General features: G+C 40.4%; 2 protein-coding genes across 3 annotated transcripts; one reads left to right on the forward strand and one right to left on the reverse strand.

The window, feature by feature from the left end:
• Positions 1-266: 266 nt before the first annotated feature.
• On the reverse strand, positions 267-6,821 carry mettl25b (methyltransferase like 25B). Its single transcript, XM_074652917.1, has 8 exons — positions 6,275-6,821; positions 5,110-5,228; positions 4,380-4,596; positions 4,222-4,284; positions 3,517-3,654; positions 2,462-3,294; positions 1,120-1,304; positions 267-1,031 (listed from the first exon to the last, which is right to left on the reverse strand). The coding sequence occupies exons 1-8, from the start codon at positions 6,404-6,406 to the stop codon at positions 946-948; spliced, it is 1,773 nt and encodes a 590-aa protein (XP_074509018.1). The 5' UTR covers positions 6,407-6,821; the 3' UTR covers positions 267-945.
• Positions 6,168-12,492, forward strand: isg20l2 (interferon stimulated exonuclease gene 20-like 2). 2 transcript variants are annotated; one of them, XM_074652927.1, is made up of 4 exons: positions 6,168-6,320; positions 9,265-10,045; positions 10,274-10,474; positions 11,144-12,492. In XM_074652927.1, the coding sequence occupies exons 2-4, from the start codon at positions 9,377-9,379 to the stop codon at positions 11,255-11,257; spliced, it is 984 nt and encodes a 327-aa protein (XP_074509028.1). In that variant the 5' UTR covers positions 6,168-6,320; positions 9,265-9,376; the 3' UTR covers positions 11,258-12,492. The 2 variants fall into 2 exon arrangements, with proteins under 2 accessions (XP_074509028.1, XP_074509029.1); XM_074652928.1 differs by lacking the exon at positions 6,168-6,320 and adding an exon at positions 7,982-8,050.
• The last annotated feature ends 3,982 nt before the right edge of the window (positions 12,493-16,474 follow it).

Genomic DNA, 16,474 nt, shown 5'->3' on the forward strand with positions numbered 1-16,474 from the left:
GTTCTCTGGAGCTTTAATTTCCGTAAATAGAGACTTTTGTTCCAGTTGTTGTTGTTTGCAGTAAACAGGATTTATTGATTGCAGGCCTAAAAACACAGCGGTATGAGAAAAAAGGTAGTTGACTTTCTTGCTGAAAGATACCAGATTATTGTCTCCCTTTTCAAAGAGCCCTGAGTCGAAGTCGATGCTTCGAGGGCGCCTGAAGTCGAATATCAGTTTCTCAGTTGAAGCGTGAGACTTTTGTAAAGAGAAAAGCTTCAGACGTGTTAATGAAAGGAATGCATTTAATGACAGAAATATCCAACATGTATCGCAGAACAGGACTCGAGTAGGATTTGAGTAGGACAGGTTTGTTGAATACACAGTCTGTCTGTTGTCTAACCGACACAGCATTCCTTATAAAACCAGGTGCAATGTAACCGAAAAGGTATCAGTAACAATATTCAGTCTTTTCAGCAATGCTAGTTGTGTGGCTGTAGAGATGGTGATGCAGACTGTGTGTTCGTACGTCAATCCAACACTTAATCCCAGACTGAAACTTAAAAAAAAACTACTATTTTAGTATGTACAGAATTTTTACAAAAAATATGAACTTTGGATGAATCCTAATGAATATTTTTTCATTTATGGAAGCAGATCTGAGTGCCCACTTTGTTACAGCGAGATGCTTTTAGAGCTTTAGAGTTCCAATGTAGGAAAGACATGTACTCCTTCAGGAAGAAAATATGTCAGAGGATGTCCAAAGGTCGGCAAAACAATGATGTTCCCTTAATGTTCATTATTTAATGTCTCTAAAAACAGAGGATAAAATCAAGATTTAAGTTTCTTGTATTGTTTAAAAGAGAACTAGATTTTCGTAATCTTCATTCTCAAAAAGTACGGGTGACTTTTTCCACCAAAAAGTGACCAATATAGTTCAATTTTGGACTTCCCATTGTCTCCTCCTCAAACACGAGACTTCAGAGCCACCAGCACAAAGTTTCTTGGAGAAAAGTTTGGGTCGAAGAGAGGAACCAGCTGGCTGTCCACACCTGCAGAAAGACGAAGCTTCAGTTAGAGCTGGAGGCAAATAAAAGCAGCAGTTTATTAGAGTGAGTGTAACAGAATCCAGCGGCTCACCGTTCTCCTGCAGGTAGATCATCCTGTCCAGCAGCACCAGCGTCTCCACCACAGGAGCCAGAAGCAGGGCCAGGCTGAAGTACACCACCACCCTGCCCTGCTGCTTCAGCATGGCCTCTACCCGCTCCGGGTCCAGAGGCAACCCGGGAGGCAGGCTGACCCGAGCCAGACCCAGACGGGCGTACCTGAGAGGGAACGAGGATGTAGACAAGAGGAGGGTATTACCATTAATCCTGAAATAGTGGCCTTTATTTACTTCAGCTGTAATTATTTGAAAAAGACTTATATAAGAGATTTTATTCTTTGTGTCCTGTTTTATAACGAGTATAAAATACTGAGTTTGACATGAATAGAATTAGTTCTGTGGAAATATACATAATACTGAATTATTGGCATCTTTTATTTGTTTTTATTTGTTCTATTTGTCCTGAGTAACTTTAGTGAACCTACTCATTTTTTATTTCCAGTTTGCTGTCATCTAATCCACTGGGTCTCAAACTTTTCCAGTGATTGATTATAATAAATTCATAAATGTATTAATTTTCTTGCATTTAAATGATGAGGCATTCAAAACCTCAAAGTGAAAACATTAAAAAATAATTAAATTAGTAGTTCTATATACTTATTCTTTCTTTAAAGAGGACAAGGACTTTTTAACTTTTCTCCCTCTGGCGTTTCCAGGTGGTGTTATTGTTGGTGCTTCTGTCGCAAAGACAACCAGATCGCTTTTCATTTTCCTCTTATTATTAGGTGATTATACACTAAAGAAAACAAACTTATTAATAGTATATTCCATTTCTGCCAATAGATCCTCCTAATTGTTACACACTGGTCCTTTTAACATTTACCGTTTCCATTTTATGATCGCTTTAATTTAGAGATGCCTTGCAACTACATTAAATTACAAACAATTTTTCTGATTCATCAATTGATCATTCAGTCTGTAAAAAAAAAAATGTCTTAACATTTAAAAAAATGCCCATCACAATATCCCAGAGCTCAAGGTGACATCTTTAAAAATGACTTGTTTTATGCGACCAAACTCCAAATATATTCAATTTACAATGATATAAAACATCACATTCGAGAAGCTGGGACCACAGACAATTTTTGCTTTATAAATGACTTAAACGAGTGGTATCAAAATTGTTAGTAATCAACTAATCAATGAATGGACTAACTGTTTCAGTCCTAAATAATTACAATAATTAACCTACAATAATTATGAAGCATTTTTGGACAACATAAGACTTTTGGGGATTTCGTCCTCTGGGCAGCTCAGTACAATATGTTGTAACATTAGACCTTCTGGTGTAAACTGGCGGCTGCACTGTTCACTCACTCTGTAAATGGTAGTAAGTGGGATTTCTTTATGGTCTGGATTCCTGCCCTGCGCAGATCCGGCCTTGTGTCCCTGATGAAGGTCTCCAGCATCGCCCGGTAACAGTGTGTCCTCAGCAGCTCGCTTTCCTCCCGAAGCCTCCGTGCATAGTCCTCAACAGCATGACACGCACCCTCCCTCGCCTTATAGGACAGCTGATGTCCCGGCAGCGTTCCCACCCAGGAGCTCATCGGGTAGCCGAACTCTGAGGGAAGTGCATCCTGGCCTGGCGTCTGTGGAGCTACTACCAGTCCTGGAGGGTTGGGATAGTCTTTGGTTGTGATTTTCATGTAGCAACACGCCACAGAGGTGATGCCGCGCACATGCGGGCAGTTGACAAAGTGGCGGAGGAGGGTGGCGCTGAGGTCACCGCAGGCGTGGAGACCGGTGAGGACAAAGTCTGGATGACCTCGCTGGCTGCTGTCCTCAGGAAAGACAGGCTGAACACACGAGCAGCAGTTTTCAGCAGATGACTCCTCCTCAGACTCGCTCTTGCTGTGTTTCTTGCTTAACTGGTGTCGTGATGTCGATTCAGAGTCCAGTGAGCGACTCTCAGAGTCTGTGGATCCACGACATGATGAAGCCTGAACCACATGAGAAGAGGGACGTTCAACATGCTCGGAGCCCCGCAGTCTCTTTTTGCAGGGTCCGGATGGAGTCGGGGCACCTTTGTGGACACAATCTGCAGCACTCTGCAGCTGCTTGATGAAGGCCTCCCATGATGCCTTGGGGTTTACCCAACCGGCCACGTGGCGGGGAGAGGACAGTGATACTGGGACCAGAGAGGCGCAGTTCTAGAAGGAAGAAAGATGTTTATCAACTGGTGCTGATGGTTTGATATCATAATCAATAGTTTTATATTTACAATACATTAAATGACTACTTGTATGTGAAAGGTGTCACTCGCATTGACGAACCAACTAAAACCAAAGAGCTTCAATGTTTGGCTTTTAGGAACCTTTCAGTGAAGAAATATGAAGCTTGAAAAAGTTTTAAAAGTTCAGCAAAGCACCAACCTTTTTCTGCTTTTCCTTCTCCAAGGCCCACAGTAACTGTCCGTCAAACTTGGACGCCATAGCAACCAGGGTGTGATCAGCCTCAATCGCGGTCACAGACAGTCCGAGCCCGAAGGACAGGAAGCGAGTCAGATGACCCTGTTTAGAGCAGAGCGGGGGGGAAATGTTTAAGGTGTGATGATTTTATTGTTTTTCATGTGATGTGCACATGATCACAACACGGTAGTGGCTAGAAGGGACCCAGCAAACTGTTGTTGTGTTTATGTAATATCAACTTGTACCTTTTTCTATATGTGTAAACAAATAAGATATAAAAATATAAAATCTAATCCGCTGCTGAAAATAGTCCCCAACAAATGCACCATCTCCTCCTGCTTGTTGGATTCAAACTAGCGGCCAGCTGTTTGAGGAAATTACCAAGCCTTAAAAAATAAATAAAATGAAACTACATATTTGTGAGCCATTTTTAAAGATGTATGTCTTTTCATGAGATTTGTTGACAATTTGAAGTACTAGAGAAGAATTGTAGTAGAATATAGCATAGTGTCAGCCTTGCTTAAAAAAGTGTTTTAGTTGCTAAACTTAACCATACCTTAGTCATAGTTTATTTTCCATAACCACAATCTCACTCTGCACTGTTTGTACTGTAGTTGCCACACACAAATATTGCAGAAAAAAATATGGGTAATAAGGATGGAATAATACCTGTCCAGAGCCCACATCCACCACACTGTCGCAGTCCGTCTGGTCACAAAGTTGTTTTACCAGCTGGGATTTAAAACAAAGCAAAATATTAAAAACAAGTCCATGTTCTTGAATTTTAACCAAAATACAGTGACCGTATCAAATAAGCAATCCCGTACCGAGCCCAGTTTACGGATCTCGTGCTGTTTCTTGGGTTTGACGTGTTTCCTGAATATGTGTCCCAGCAGAGAGCTCTGACTTTGGTTGTCCAGGAACTCCTCAGGCTTTGCCGAGCCGGCTGCCCTGCCTCGCTCCCTCCTGCACTCTCTGGGAAACGCCAGAGCGTGAGCGGTGGCACGGAACGCCAACAGGGACAGAGGCCACACCGAAGGATATCTGTAATGACAAACACTCCATGGTTATTATGTAAATCATGAAGCTGGCAGTAGTTTAGATTTTTCTCACTGTCAACAAATCCCACAAGAGGTCCATGCTGCCAAACTACAAACTAGTAATTAGTTTGTAGTTTGGCAGCATGGACCTCTTGTGGGATTAACAGAAAATAATCAGGTTGTTAGAGAAGACCACATCTCAATATTTCTCTACATTAGTCAATTCAGAACTTCTTTGGCCTGAGACCCCTGATAAGTCTAGGCTATAAACATATTCCTTATTTGCTGCCAGACTTTACAAAAACAAACTTCACTACTGTTTCCTGATAAGAGCGACCAGAAATCCAGTATGAGGCTAACTATTCCAGTAAAGCTTTGGTATTATGTAGTAACCCTTTCCTTGTCTCATTTCGATTTATCCTACCTTACTTTTGTTGTGGATTTTTACTTTTAATATTTTTCACTCATTTTTTTGGAGTAAGGATTCGTAAAGGGCCTGATTACAATCCAGTAGTACCTCCTGTCTCCATGTGTAGCATCCAGTAATAGGTCTGCAATCTGTGGATATGACAGGTCCTGCAGCACAGGCTGCCAGCTGATGGGTAAAGTGTGCCAGAGATCTTCAGTGAAGAACTCCTGTAGGGTAAATAACAAAGTGACACTTATCAGAGAAACTACAAAAGGATGGGATATGAATCAAGTTGAAAGATTACAGATAAAGAACCATTAGTTGTTTAAACCAGACAGCTGGAGGATCTTTTCCAACCCTAGAATATACATGATTTTATTTCAGTGAATCTTGAAAGCTTGATGGCTAAGCTGTCATCCATGATGGAGAATGACTCCCACCCCATGCAGGACACCATCTCAGCACTGGAGAGCTCCTTCTGCGACAGGCTGCTCCACCCAAAGTGTGTGAAGGAGAGCTATCGCAGGTACTTCCTTCCTGCAGCTGTCAGACTATGGAGCTTTCAATCATTATTCTTCTTCTTGTCTTGCTGATGTTGCTGCTTTGACACCTGAATTTCCCTCTGGGGATTTATAAAGGTTCATCTTATCTAATCTAATCTCATCTTATACAACCAGCACTGCTCCCAGTAAACCACTTACACACCAAAAACTGTCAATAACCTGATATTTCAGGTGGAATTTCATTTCATTCTCACTGTGCAATATCATTTCCCACTTGTGCAATTGTGTTAATAGCCTGTTTATTGTCAATACTGTATATACTGCTCCTATTTTTTATACTTCCTTCTATTTAAATGGTTCATATTTTGTTACACTTTGTTCAGCTCTTTTTTTTTTTTACTGTGTTAGCTGATGCATCTTGTTGTTTTGCACTTTCCCCTTTGCTCCTGTACACTGACAATTTCCCCACTGAGGGACTAATAAAGGAATATCTGATCTGATCTTATCTTATGAACTTGAACATGAGCATGATATGGGACCTTTAATGTGAATGTTGCATGTATTGCTGTAGATTCCACCACATGCATACATCTCACAATGACACATGACTGGTGGACACAATGGCTAAACATGTACACAATCAAGGATGCAGTAACAATGTGTTGTTGCCATGGCAAAGCATCTTTGTTTCAAAAAACACAACAAGAATACATCAATAGGTTGAGCTGTGAAAAGGCTGCAGACTGCAACAGTCAGTCACCGATACGCACAATTATATAGGAGTCGGAGACGTGGCTGTACTGAGACAGGAACGTGGTGAGTCTTTTGGCCAGCTCTCTTTGTTGTTCTGCTGTTTGGCTCGATGTAAACATCTCCACGTGCTGCTGCAGGTCAACTGACATGGAGGCGAGCTAATGCTAATGCTAATGCTAACATCAGTCAGCTTGCAAAACGTTATTTGTGTTCCAGTTGAGACGACGTGTTTCCACAAATACTTACTAACTCGCACAGAACTTAAAATCGGAATTTATAACGCAAAACCCCGAGCTTTGCTTTTCATTCTATAAATGCTTGTTGTTGTGGTTAGCCACTAGCTAGCGTTAGCATCATGTAGCATCACAAACTTCTTCTTCTTCTTTTTCATTGGAGGTTTATCTTCTTCTTCGTTGGTGTTTATTGGCGGTTGGCAAACCATCTTAGAGGTGCGTTACCGCCGCCATCTGGACTACTGGAGTGTGCAGCAGGAGAGTGCAGAAACAAAATAAATCATCATAGTATTGAGAATAAAGTCATAATATTATAAAGTATTACATTTACGTATTATTTTCTTTTATCCTCGTAAAGTTATGACTTTATTCTCGTAATATTCCGCCTTTTCTTCTCGTAAATTTATGACTTTATTCTCGTAAAATTACGCCTTTTTTTCTCGTAAACTTATGACTTTATTCTCGTAATATTATGACTTTTTTTCTTGTAAATTTATGAGTTTATTCTCGTAAAATTATGACTTTTTTTCTCGTAAAGCTATGACTTTATTTCCTTAATATAATGCCTTTTTTTCTCGTAAAGTTACGACTTTATTCTCGTAAAATCACAACTTTTTTTCTCCGAAAGTTATGACTTTATTTTCGTAATATTAGGATTTTTTTTTTTGTAATATTCAGATTTTTTTTTTTCATAAAGTTACGACTTTATTCTCGTAAAATTACGACTTTTTTTCTTGTAAAGTTATGACTTTATTCTCGTAAAATTACGCCTTTTCTTCTCGTAAATATATGGCTTTATTCTCGTAAAATTACGCCTTTTTTTCTCGTAAACTTATGACTTTATTCTCGTAATATTATGACTTTTTTTCTTGTAAATTTATGAGTTTATTCTCGTAAAATTATGACTTTTTTTCTCGTAAAGCTATGACTTTATTTCCTTAATATAATGCCTTTTTTTCTCGTAAAGTTAGGACTTTATTCTCGTAAAATTACAACTTTTTTTCTCCGAAAGTTATGACTTTATTTTCGTAATATTAGGACTTTTTTTTTTGTAATATTCTGATTTTTTTTTTTCATAAAGTTACGACTTTATTCTCGTAAAATTACGACTTTTTTTCTCGTGATATAATGACTTTTTTCACGAGCATTTTCGACTTTTTTTCTCCTAAAGTTACGACTTTATTCTCTGAATATTATCACTTTTTTTCTCGTAAAATTACGACTTTATTCTGTAAATCGCAGATTTTGTTTCCCTCAATCTGGACCTAATACTCCGTGGTACATTTGCTCTTTGGCCCTCACTGCATTACTTAGACTATAAACCGTGTTACCTTCATCACAATGCTCAAATGTTTTGCAGATTTGTATTTCTTTCTTTCTTTTTGCCTAAAACGTCTCTTTAGACAGTAAAGGTTGCAAACCCCTGGAGTCTGTTCTAGTACATCTATTTACTAACCTTCCATCACATGTCCTGACTGTCCCTGAACGCAGCATGACCCGGATGTTATTAACAGTGTTGTGAGCAGGAGGAACCGTTGAGGTCCAACAGTGTTGCTGCAGGTCTGCTTTTATTCTACACAAAGTTATTTACAGAGGTTTTCCTAATACGAAATCTATCGGTATCGACCTGCTAACGTTCACAAACACGCTGAGCCGAATTTACCGTCAAAAGAGGCTCATATTGAACCGAGGAGTTACTATAGTAACCTCAGATAGCCGTTAGCGAGCTAACATCCGCTAACGGCTAAACCGGAAGTCAGGTCTAGTTAGCATTGTTTGAATTGATGAGCTAATTAAGACATGTGGTGTGGTGGAGTTCACTTGTTTGTGTCAGTGGAAGATGAACCATATAGCTTGTTCCATGTCATATAAAGCTACTTAATCAGGGTTATAATAACCAGTTACTGCACTTGAGTACAAATTAGAGGTAACTTTACTTGAATATCACCATTTTATACTTCTAATCCACATCTCAGAGACAAATAGTGTACTTTTTACTCCTCTACATTATCAGACAACTTTAGTTCAGTTCAGACAACTTTATTTATCCCCAAGGGGGGCAATTCATTTGTAGCATTCCCAGTCCATACATCCATACAACAGACAACCAATAATTAGTTAAGTCAAAGGAAACATATTAAAGGCATGGGGCAGTTGGAGGGACACGTTACAATAAGAACCATATAAATAGGATTATAGCAATAAAAGCCCCAAAAATAAGAAACAGTATATGAAAACAACATATCTTAAAGTTCCTCTAAATAACAGTCATGTCAAATGGGTATGGTCTGTGTTCAGCAGCTTAACAGCAGAAGGGATAAAGGACTTTAGGACCTTTTCAGATTACAGTTTTTCATCGCCTTCCAGATGTGTTGATGTATCTTGCATGATACTTGCATGCTTTTACTAAGCAAGGTTTTGAAAGCAGGACTTTTACTTGTATTGGAGTATTTCTTACAGTGCAGTATTAGTACTTTTATGTAAGTAAAGGATCTGAATACTTCTTGGACCACTGATTATAACCACACATTTTGGTAATGAGAATCCCCCTGTTGTAGAAAAATATTTTTTTGCCCTCATTGACCCCTGTCATATGTAACAACATTATTTAATAAGAGGGCAGAAGTCAAATGTAAAATTTGCCCATGTGTTCAAGTACCCCTCTTAAACTTTTGCTTTAGGTTGCAGGTTGGTGCACACAGGTCATATAGAAGTTATACATTCATGTCATCCAAATCAAGACAGGGTTTGTTAACGTTGTGTTTGTCTTGCAGGATGGTGCATTTAAACTGGTGTCAGCTGATACAAACTTGGCTACAGAAGTAGATCTGAACGATTGCTTTGAGGAAACTTACTTTTGACTTCTGCCGCACTGCGACTTTAACCATGTCGGACACTACGATCAACGTGTGCTATTCTGATGAACCCGCACAGAGGAGAAATCAAACAGGAAACCGATTGAAGAGAAAGAAATGGCCCCTTAAAAAGACGCATAATGTAGAGCAGAAGGGCGTCCCGGAAGGTAGATATAAATACAACCAGAGAATGGGACAGTCCAGACACAGCCCACCTCCATGCCAAAATGGAGCATCTGTAGAGCAGCCATCGCTTCCCACTTCCACACACAACAGACGTTTACCTCATCCAAGCAGCACCGCCAGCGCTTCACACTGTAGCTCCAAGCCTTCAACATCCGCACACAGCCTGGCTTCCTCGAGGGTCACTTTGAACAACAAAGGCAGCCATGACAAGCCAGAGGAGCCTGTGAACACAAAACCAACAACCACCGCCCCACGCCCCTCAGCATCAAGCAGCCATAGACCCACTGGAATCCCCACAAAGTACCTCGCTATTGACTGTGAGATGGTGGGTACGGGACCAAAAGGGAGCATCAGCCAGCTCGGTCGCTGCAGTCTAGTGTCCTATGAAGGAGACGTGGTTTACGATAAATTCATCAACCCCTCCGTGCCTGTAACTGACTACCGCACCCGATGGAGCGGCATCCGGCACTGTAACCTCGTCAATGCCACGCCATACTCTGAGGCCAGGAAGGAGGTGAGGAAATCCTTTGCAGCAGGTTGCCATTTCATTATACAAATGTGTTATCTCTGTCACTTTCCCACTGCAGAAACACATTGAACTTTAACTTAACATGTAGCCGTTGTTAGCTTTTGTTTCCGCTGTACTCCACTTCCACTGTCCAATCATTTTTTGGATTAATTTATTAATTGATGTCAACACATCAAATTAACTTTGTTGAGTGAATGTGTTCTCTGTTGGCAGATACTGAGGCTGCTCATGGGCAAGGTGGTGGTTGGCCACGCCGTCCACAATGACTTCAAGGTCCTCGGTTACTCGCACCCCGGTGTTTTGACCAGAGACACGTCTCGCATCCCTCTGCTCAACCTGAAGGCCGGCTTTGCCTTGAACGAGTGTGCCTCACTGAAGAGACTCACTAAGGCCATCTTCAACCGAGACATCCAGGTAGGAGGAACTCTGCAGTCGTCTTTAGTGACTTTCATACATGCAGCTTGTCAATTTAACATGTAGCTCTTATGTCTGAATAAGCCTCCAAGTCACTTTTATGTAAACGTCACAACAGTAATGTTAGTAGGTCAGACCTGGTCCCATTTCTTTCACACTTTCAACACAAGTGAATTGAATGCTGCTACATATATGTAAAGGCCACAGACACAGAGAGAGAGAGAGATTAAATGCATGTTTTAAGATAAGATAGAACTTTATTTATCCTGAGAGAAATTGTTGTGCAGCAGTTGCAACAAAATATATGATATATAACATAATAATATTTAAAATAAAGGTTATCAATGTAAAAAACATAACAGGTTAACTGTAAGGACCACAGATGCACCTGCTCCTTAATGTCGTCAATAAAACCATAAGGAACATTTACATAATAGACACCTGCTGTATGTCCGAATGACAAAGAAGCCTGCAGTGGTGTGTATTCCTGAGAAAACACAAAACAGGAGTCTGAAATCCACTTCAGTCAGTTCACTGTTCACTTCAGGAGTAAATAGTCAATGACGGAGATAAACTGCATCTTAAAGGAACCTTGTGAGAATGTTTTAGCTAAAGTGTTTAAAAATGTCCCCAAAGTGACGTCAAACCTGTCCTCTCTTGTGTCCTCAGACTGGGAGGAAGGGTCACTCTTCTGTGGAAGATGCCAGAGCCACCATGGAGCTTTACAAAGTGGTGGAGGAGGAGTGGGAGAGGACACTGGCCGCCAAATCACAGGCCAGCTAGTGCCAGGTTTGAAGAGAGACAACATGGAAATAAACTTTACATTTTAAATTGACATTTTGGTATGGCAGGTATGTGGTGTTGAGCGACTGCCCGGTTACAGGATCAACTCCTCCTACTGTCCTGTTGACATGTGAATGAAGATACCACGAAAACCTGCTCATTCAGTGAACTGGATGAATTTAAAAAACCGTAATATGATCATGGGAGAAGAATATATTAACTGTCGGGTCAGACACTTTGCTTTGATCTACAGTTTCAGCAGTTCTTTCTCAGGGTTTGCATTGTGTTTAAAGGTGCTCTTGCCACTAGGAGGCAGTCATGTTTTCATCCGAGCAACAAAAGAACATCATTGAAACAGTGTCAATGATCCCACACCCCCCCCACAAAAGAAATGTTTTCCACAAGGTAAGTGTTCTTAATGAAATCTGCAGTTCAGCGGTTGCAGGACAACATTCAACATTCTCGCCATTTGAGCGTGGACGATAATGACTTTTTAAAGTCTGATCAAATACCACTAAAAGAGCTCATTTGTCAGTTTTTATAGTTTTAATTATGTGAAGAATTGAAACAAAATATTGCTTTGATCAACTAATGATGTTCTTCAGGGAGATTTTAGAATTTTAGAAATACTGAGTCCTGCATGTGGCTTTTATGGATAAGAAATGGTTACACTTACAGTTATACTATTTCATCATTTCCAGTCATGTTTTAAAATGTGACTAAATATTTTTTTAATGTAAATGTTTGGAGAAAAAAAAAGTTAGAACAACTGCAAACATAGACGTCTAGAAAGAAGGAACTGTTAAAGTAGTCAGTGATCCACCCACAGGATCTAGTATATTGGAGCAGGAGGCCTGAAATTCATATAAATGTTGATTTAGTCCCTGACCATTATCCTGGCAAAATATTTCGACACCCGATTTCCACAATAATTTAAAGTTACACATAACGGATTGCCAAATCCCCTACACCCACCAAAATAGAGGACATGACCTCTGTGTCCTCAAGTGTAGCTACGTCCCTGATGTTCTACATGACTGTTTATAAGACTCTTACTTGACACAACCAGCATCCAGTTGTTTATCTGACCTCCAGTCAGTTAATGCAATTCTGCTGTTTTGGAATATGGAAGTGCTTACCTTCAGAGTTTGTTTCTTTCTATGCAACGTTGGACGAGTTCAGTTGTCTGCTGTAGATTCAGCTTGGTGCTTAACTTCAATAAATCATTACCACAATCATTTTGATGTATTAGAATAATTACTGTAATGAAGCACACAAAACTTAATATTTCAATTTTATTCGATTCTGCTGTTTATGCTGCGCGTCGTCTTTATGACAGTGAGACAACCATAGATATATCTCTGAAAACAACACGCTCATTTGCCAGTTTATTGCACTGAGAGGCTTTTCTAATACTTTGTACTCCCACATTTATATAAGTGAAGACAGACAGACAAAATGGACAGACAGTCTAATCAACACCCCTCAACATTATAACCAAGACGGTATAGGATTTATTGCATTTAGACGGCATCAGTTTTCACTCGCAGTGCCTGATCAAGTGGCGACTGAAATCACATGGGATTTTGGTTCAGTGGGACAGTGTGTAGGATTTGGTGGCATCTAGTGGTGTGGCTGCAGATTGCAACCAACTGAGTACCCCTCTGCTCACTCCTCCCTTTCCAAGACTGCGGTAACATGAGCCTCCCAGTGCAAAAACATGGTAACTCCGTTCACCTCGCTCAGAGGCCATCCTTACCATAATAACAAGAGGATCCGCTCCCTGTGTAGATATGAAGGGCTTATGCTAAGCTAACGTAAACACATCAATTTCAGGTTGTTTTTTCAGGTGATTTTACAATAATGAAAACATTTATTAATATTATATTCCATTTCTGCCAATAGATCCCACTAAATGCTCCACACTGGACCTTTAAAGTTTAAATGTATTTTCTTGTTGTTAAAGGCTGGATTATGACAAATCTGAATGTCTCAGCTGAGTTAAATGTGAATACTTTTGTTTGGTCATCTTATCCACATTAATAATGACTAATGAAAACGATCTTGTGCGCAAATTTCTTCTGAGAGTACCAATGCTCTGCCTTTATTTAAGGTGAGGGATGTTGCATACGTGAATCATCAAAGTCCAAAAACAAAGTTATTCAACTGACTAGATCTTTTTTATTTAGGCAAAGTTCTTGCACAACTTTAACATTTGAGAACTGTGGCTTCTCTTAAAGGAAAAGAAGGGTTTTGTAGTAAAAAGAGCTGATAAACAGCTGATGGGAATGTAATTTTCTCTGCAGGTATTTTGTCATAAACTAGAAAGTATTGGACAGATTGAAATGGTTAACCGGCCAATGAATATCATAAAATGTTGCGGCAGTTTATTCAGTAGAAGTTGAGACATTTCACTAGAGGAGTGAAGACTTTGACCTGCTGGTGGCGCTAGAGGAAAAGTCAGAGGATCATCAAAGTCATTAGGATTTATTCTCTGAGGACCATGAATATCTGCACAAGATTTCATAGAAACCCCTCCAATAGATGTTGAGATATTTTAGACGAAAGCGGTGAACAGACAGACATTGTCATTGTCATCTCTAGAGCCACGTTAGCCGTTTCTGTTTCGATACCTAAACTCGGGTATCGTTTCAGCAATACCTTTGGCCCCTATAAGAAACACACTGTCTTTTTTTCATCTGCCACAGTGTGTCTCAACCTTCATGAAATACTTTCAACTTTCTATGGACAGAACAGACTAGGATTATGTGTTTGACTTGTTCATTTCCCGTTCTGTCCAGGACCAACCGCTATGTCTCCTCAGAGCTCCTCGGCAGCTCCATCATGGAGTTTTCCCTCCTCAGACCTGACAGCAGTGGCCGTCTTGCACACTGGTGTAAACATACCGTCCTATCACAGTCTCACGCTGCTCCACTTTCTGTATCCTCTGGCAAAGCGTTTGTCCTTAAAGGTGAGCGATCAGCACTATTTCCCTGTTGTGAATTTAACACCTGCTCATTAATTATACAGGATGCCATCCTTCCTGAAAAAGCCACACGAGACACAACTGCTGGCACAGAGAAGCTCATTAAAGAGGAAGAAACACTCCAAAACCTCACACTCTGCTCCGACACTGGCAATTATTCACCAGCACTTTCTCATTTTAAAATCAGGTGCAACTGGAAGTATCAAGGACTTGTTAGTTTGTGTGAGCATCCGTGCTGGTCTTTGTTAGAAACGATATGAATTCAACAAAATCCTGCGAGAGTTTCCGGTAGAATGGAGCAAGTGAGAGGTGTCCTGAGGTAAAGACAAGTCCTGTGTCTGTTCTTTGTGTGCTGTCCAAAGCAGCAGCAGCTGAAACCCTCCTCCCAGTATCACCACAGAGGATGCCAAAGCGTCTGATGGTCACAGTCTAAGTAGCTGGCAAAGGAGGCAGTGGAATCCCCTTTGCTAGAAATACTTTAGCTGTGAACTCCAGTGTTTTAGGTACTCAATAGAGGACAGGAATAAACCAGCAAGCAGAAATCTGGAACCACGGCCCGAAAAGTAGAGTTGGCTTAAGATCATTGAAAGCCTTTGTAAGACCAAGTTAGTAATGGCTTTGCAGCTTCTTACCTCGGTTTAAAGAGTGCGGTGGTTAAATGCAGTACTGTAGTACTAAAGGATTCATTCACCCAAATTACTTTTTTGCATTTAAGACAGCCTCAAACATAATTTTCCCCATACACCACCATTATGAAAGAGACTGCTGACAGGACACCTCAAACCGCAAACAAGGTCAGTTACTAATCTTTTTACTGTAGTATGAATTTAGAACCATGAATGTTGTATGGGCCGCACAACGCAGAACTAAAGCTGGAAGCTAGAAAAACATTTTTTTGGCTTGAGTGCCTCATGAGTCAATTTTGCAGGGACTCCCTAAAAACTTCAACCGGGGGCGGTGCCTTACGTCCTGCGTCACACTGAGTGTTGTGTGCCCGCATTCTCATTGGCTCGCACTGGGTCGTCTTGTCACTTTTTGGATAAGCTAGCAAAACCGTAACCTAAAAAAATATTTTATTGACCTTTTTGTCTTACCCCAAGATTATTATTATTATTATTTTATTTTTGGGCCCGCCACCGAACCCCCTCTTCGAAGGACTATTTGTTTTCATTCTTTTACAAATTAAAAGCCAATGAAGGAAAATAAATGCGATAATACCAATAACAATCACAATCTTAGTCAAACCATATCACTTCAAAAAACAAAAAAAGCAGGGGCGAATAAGCTGGCCACCTCAACGGCATTCAAACAAATAAATAGATAACGGTGACAAAAAACACTTAAGAGTAGACATGGCCACATACAGTATATGTAAACAGACAAATATCAGCACCGACAGAAAACAACGACCCCAAGATTAAACCTACAGGAGACCTCACTTCTAATTGGAACTTTAAATAGAGATGATTTTTTATTTGTGATAATCGATTTACAAAGATTTTTGCTCCTTGTGCTGCTGGCACGACCGCAACTGGGACTAGACTTCCCTGCAGATCAAATTACTTTTACTAACTGCTGATAAATTCTCCAATTGACTATCATAATGTACATGTACAACTAAATAGTGCTAAATTATAGTGACATTTAGATGGACTAAATTATGTCGAACAACATAAATCTACTCATATCTGGGGGGGTCTTTATTCTGATTTCAATGTATTAATAATCAATAGATTCGCAGCCCGGGGCTTACAAGGGAGACTTCAATTTCCATGTATGTAGGTGTCGTGATTTCACCTTGGCAGTCTAGTGTTTCCTTTTGTTTCCTCTGTTTCCCTGCCCTTTTGTCTCCTGTGTGTTTTTCCCTGGTTTGTCTAGTCTGTCAGTGTGTTGGGAGGTGTGGCCTTCCTTCTCCTCCTCCTGGGCAGGCACTGCTGGAGCAGCTGACAGCAATTATCCTATCATCACACACACCTGCAGTATATCTACCCCGGTCTTCCTGCCAGTCATCGCCAGATTGTTCGGTCGCCCTCAGTGGTACAAGACACATTCAGGCTCTCTTAGTTTATTGCTCTTGACTTTGCTCATGCTCGTGTTTTGGGATTTTTGGACTCACCTTGTTTTTGTTCTCTGCTCAGGTCTGTTCAGCTGCCAGCTGTTGCTGGTTCCAACCTGCCTACTCACTCCTACACTCTGCTCCTCCTCGACCTGGATCCTTACCTTAGTTTACT

This window comes from Sebastes fasciatus, chromosome 12, assembly GCF_043250625.1.
Source record: "Sebastes fasciatus isolate fSebFas1 chromosome 12, fSebFas1.pri, whole genome shotgun sequence".
Taxonomy (NCBI): Eukaryota; Metazoa; Chordata; class Actinopteri; order Perciformes; family Sebastidae; genus Sebastes; species Sebastes fasciatus.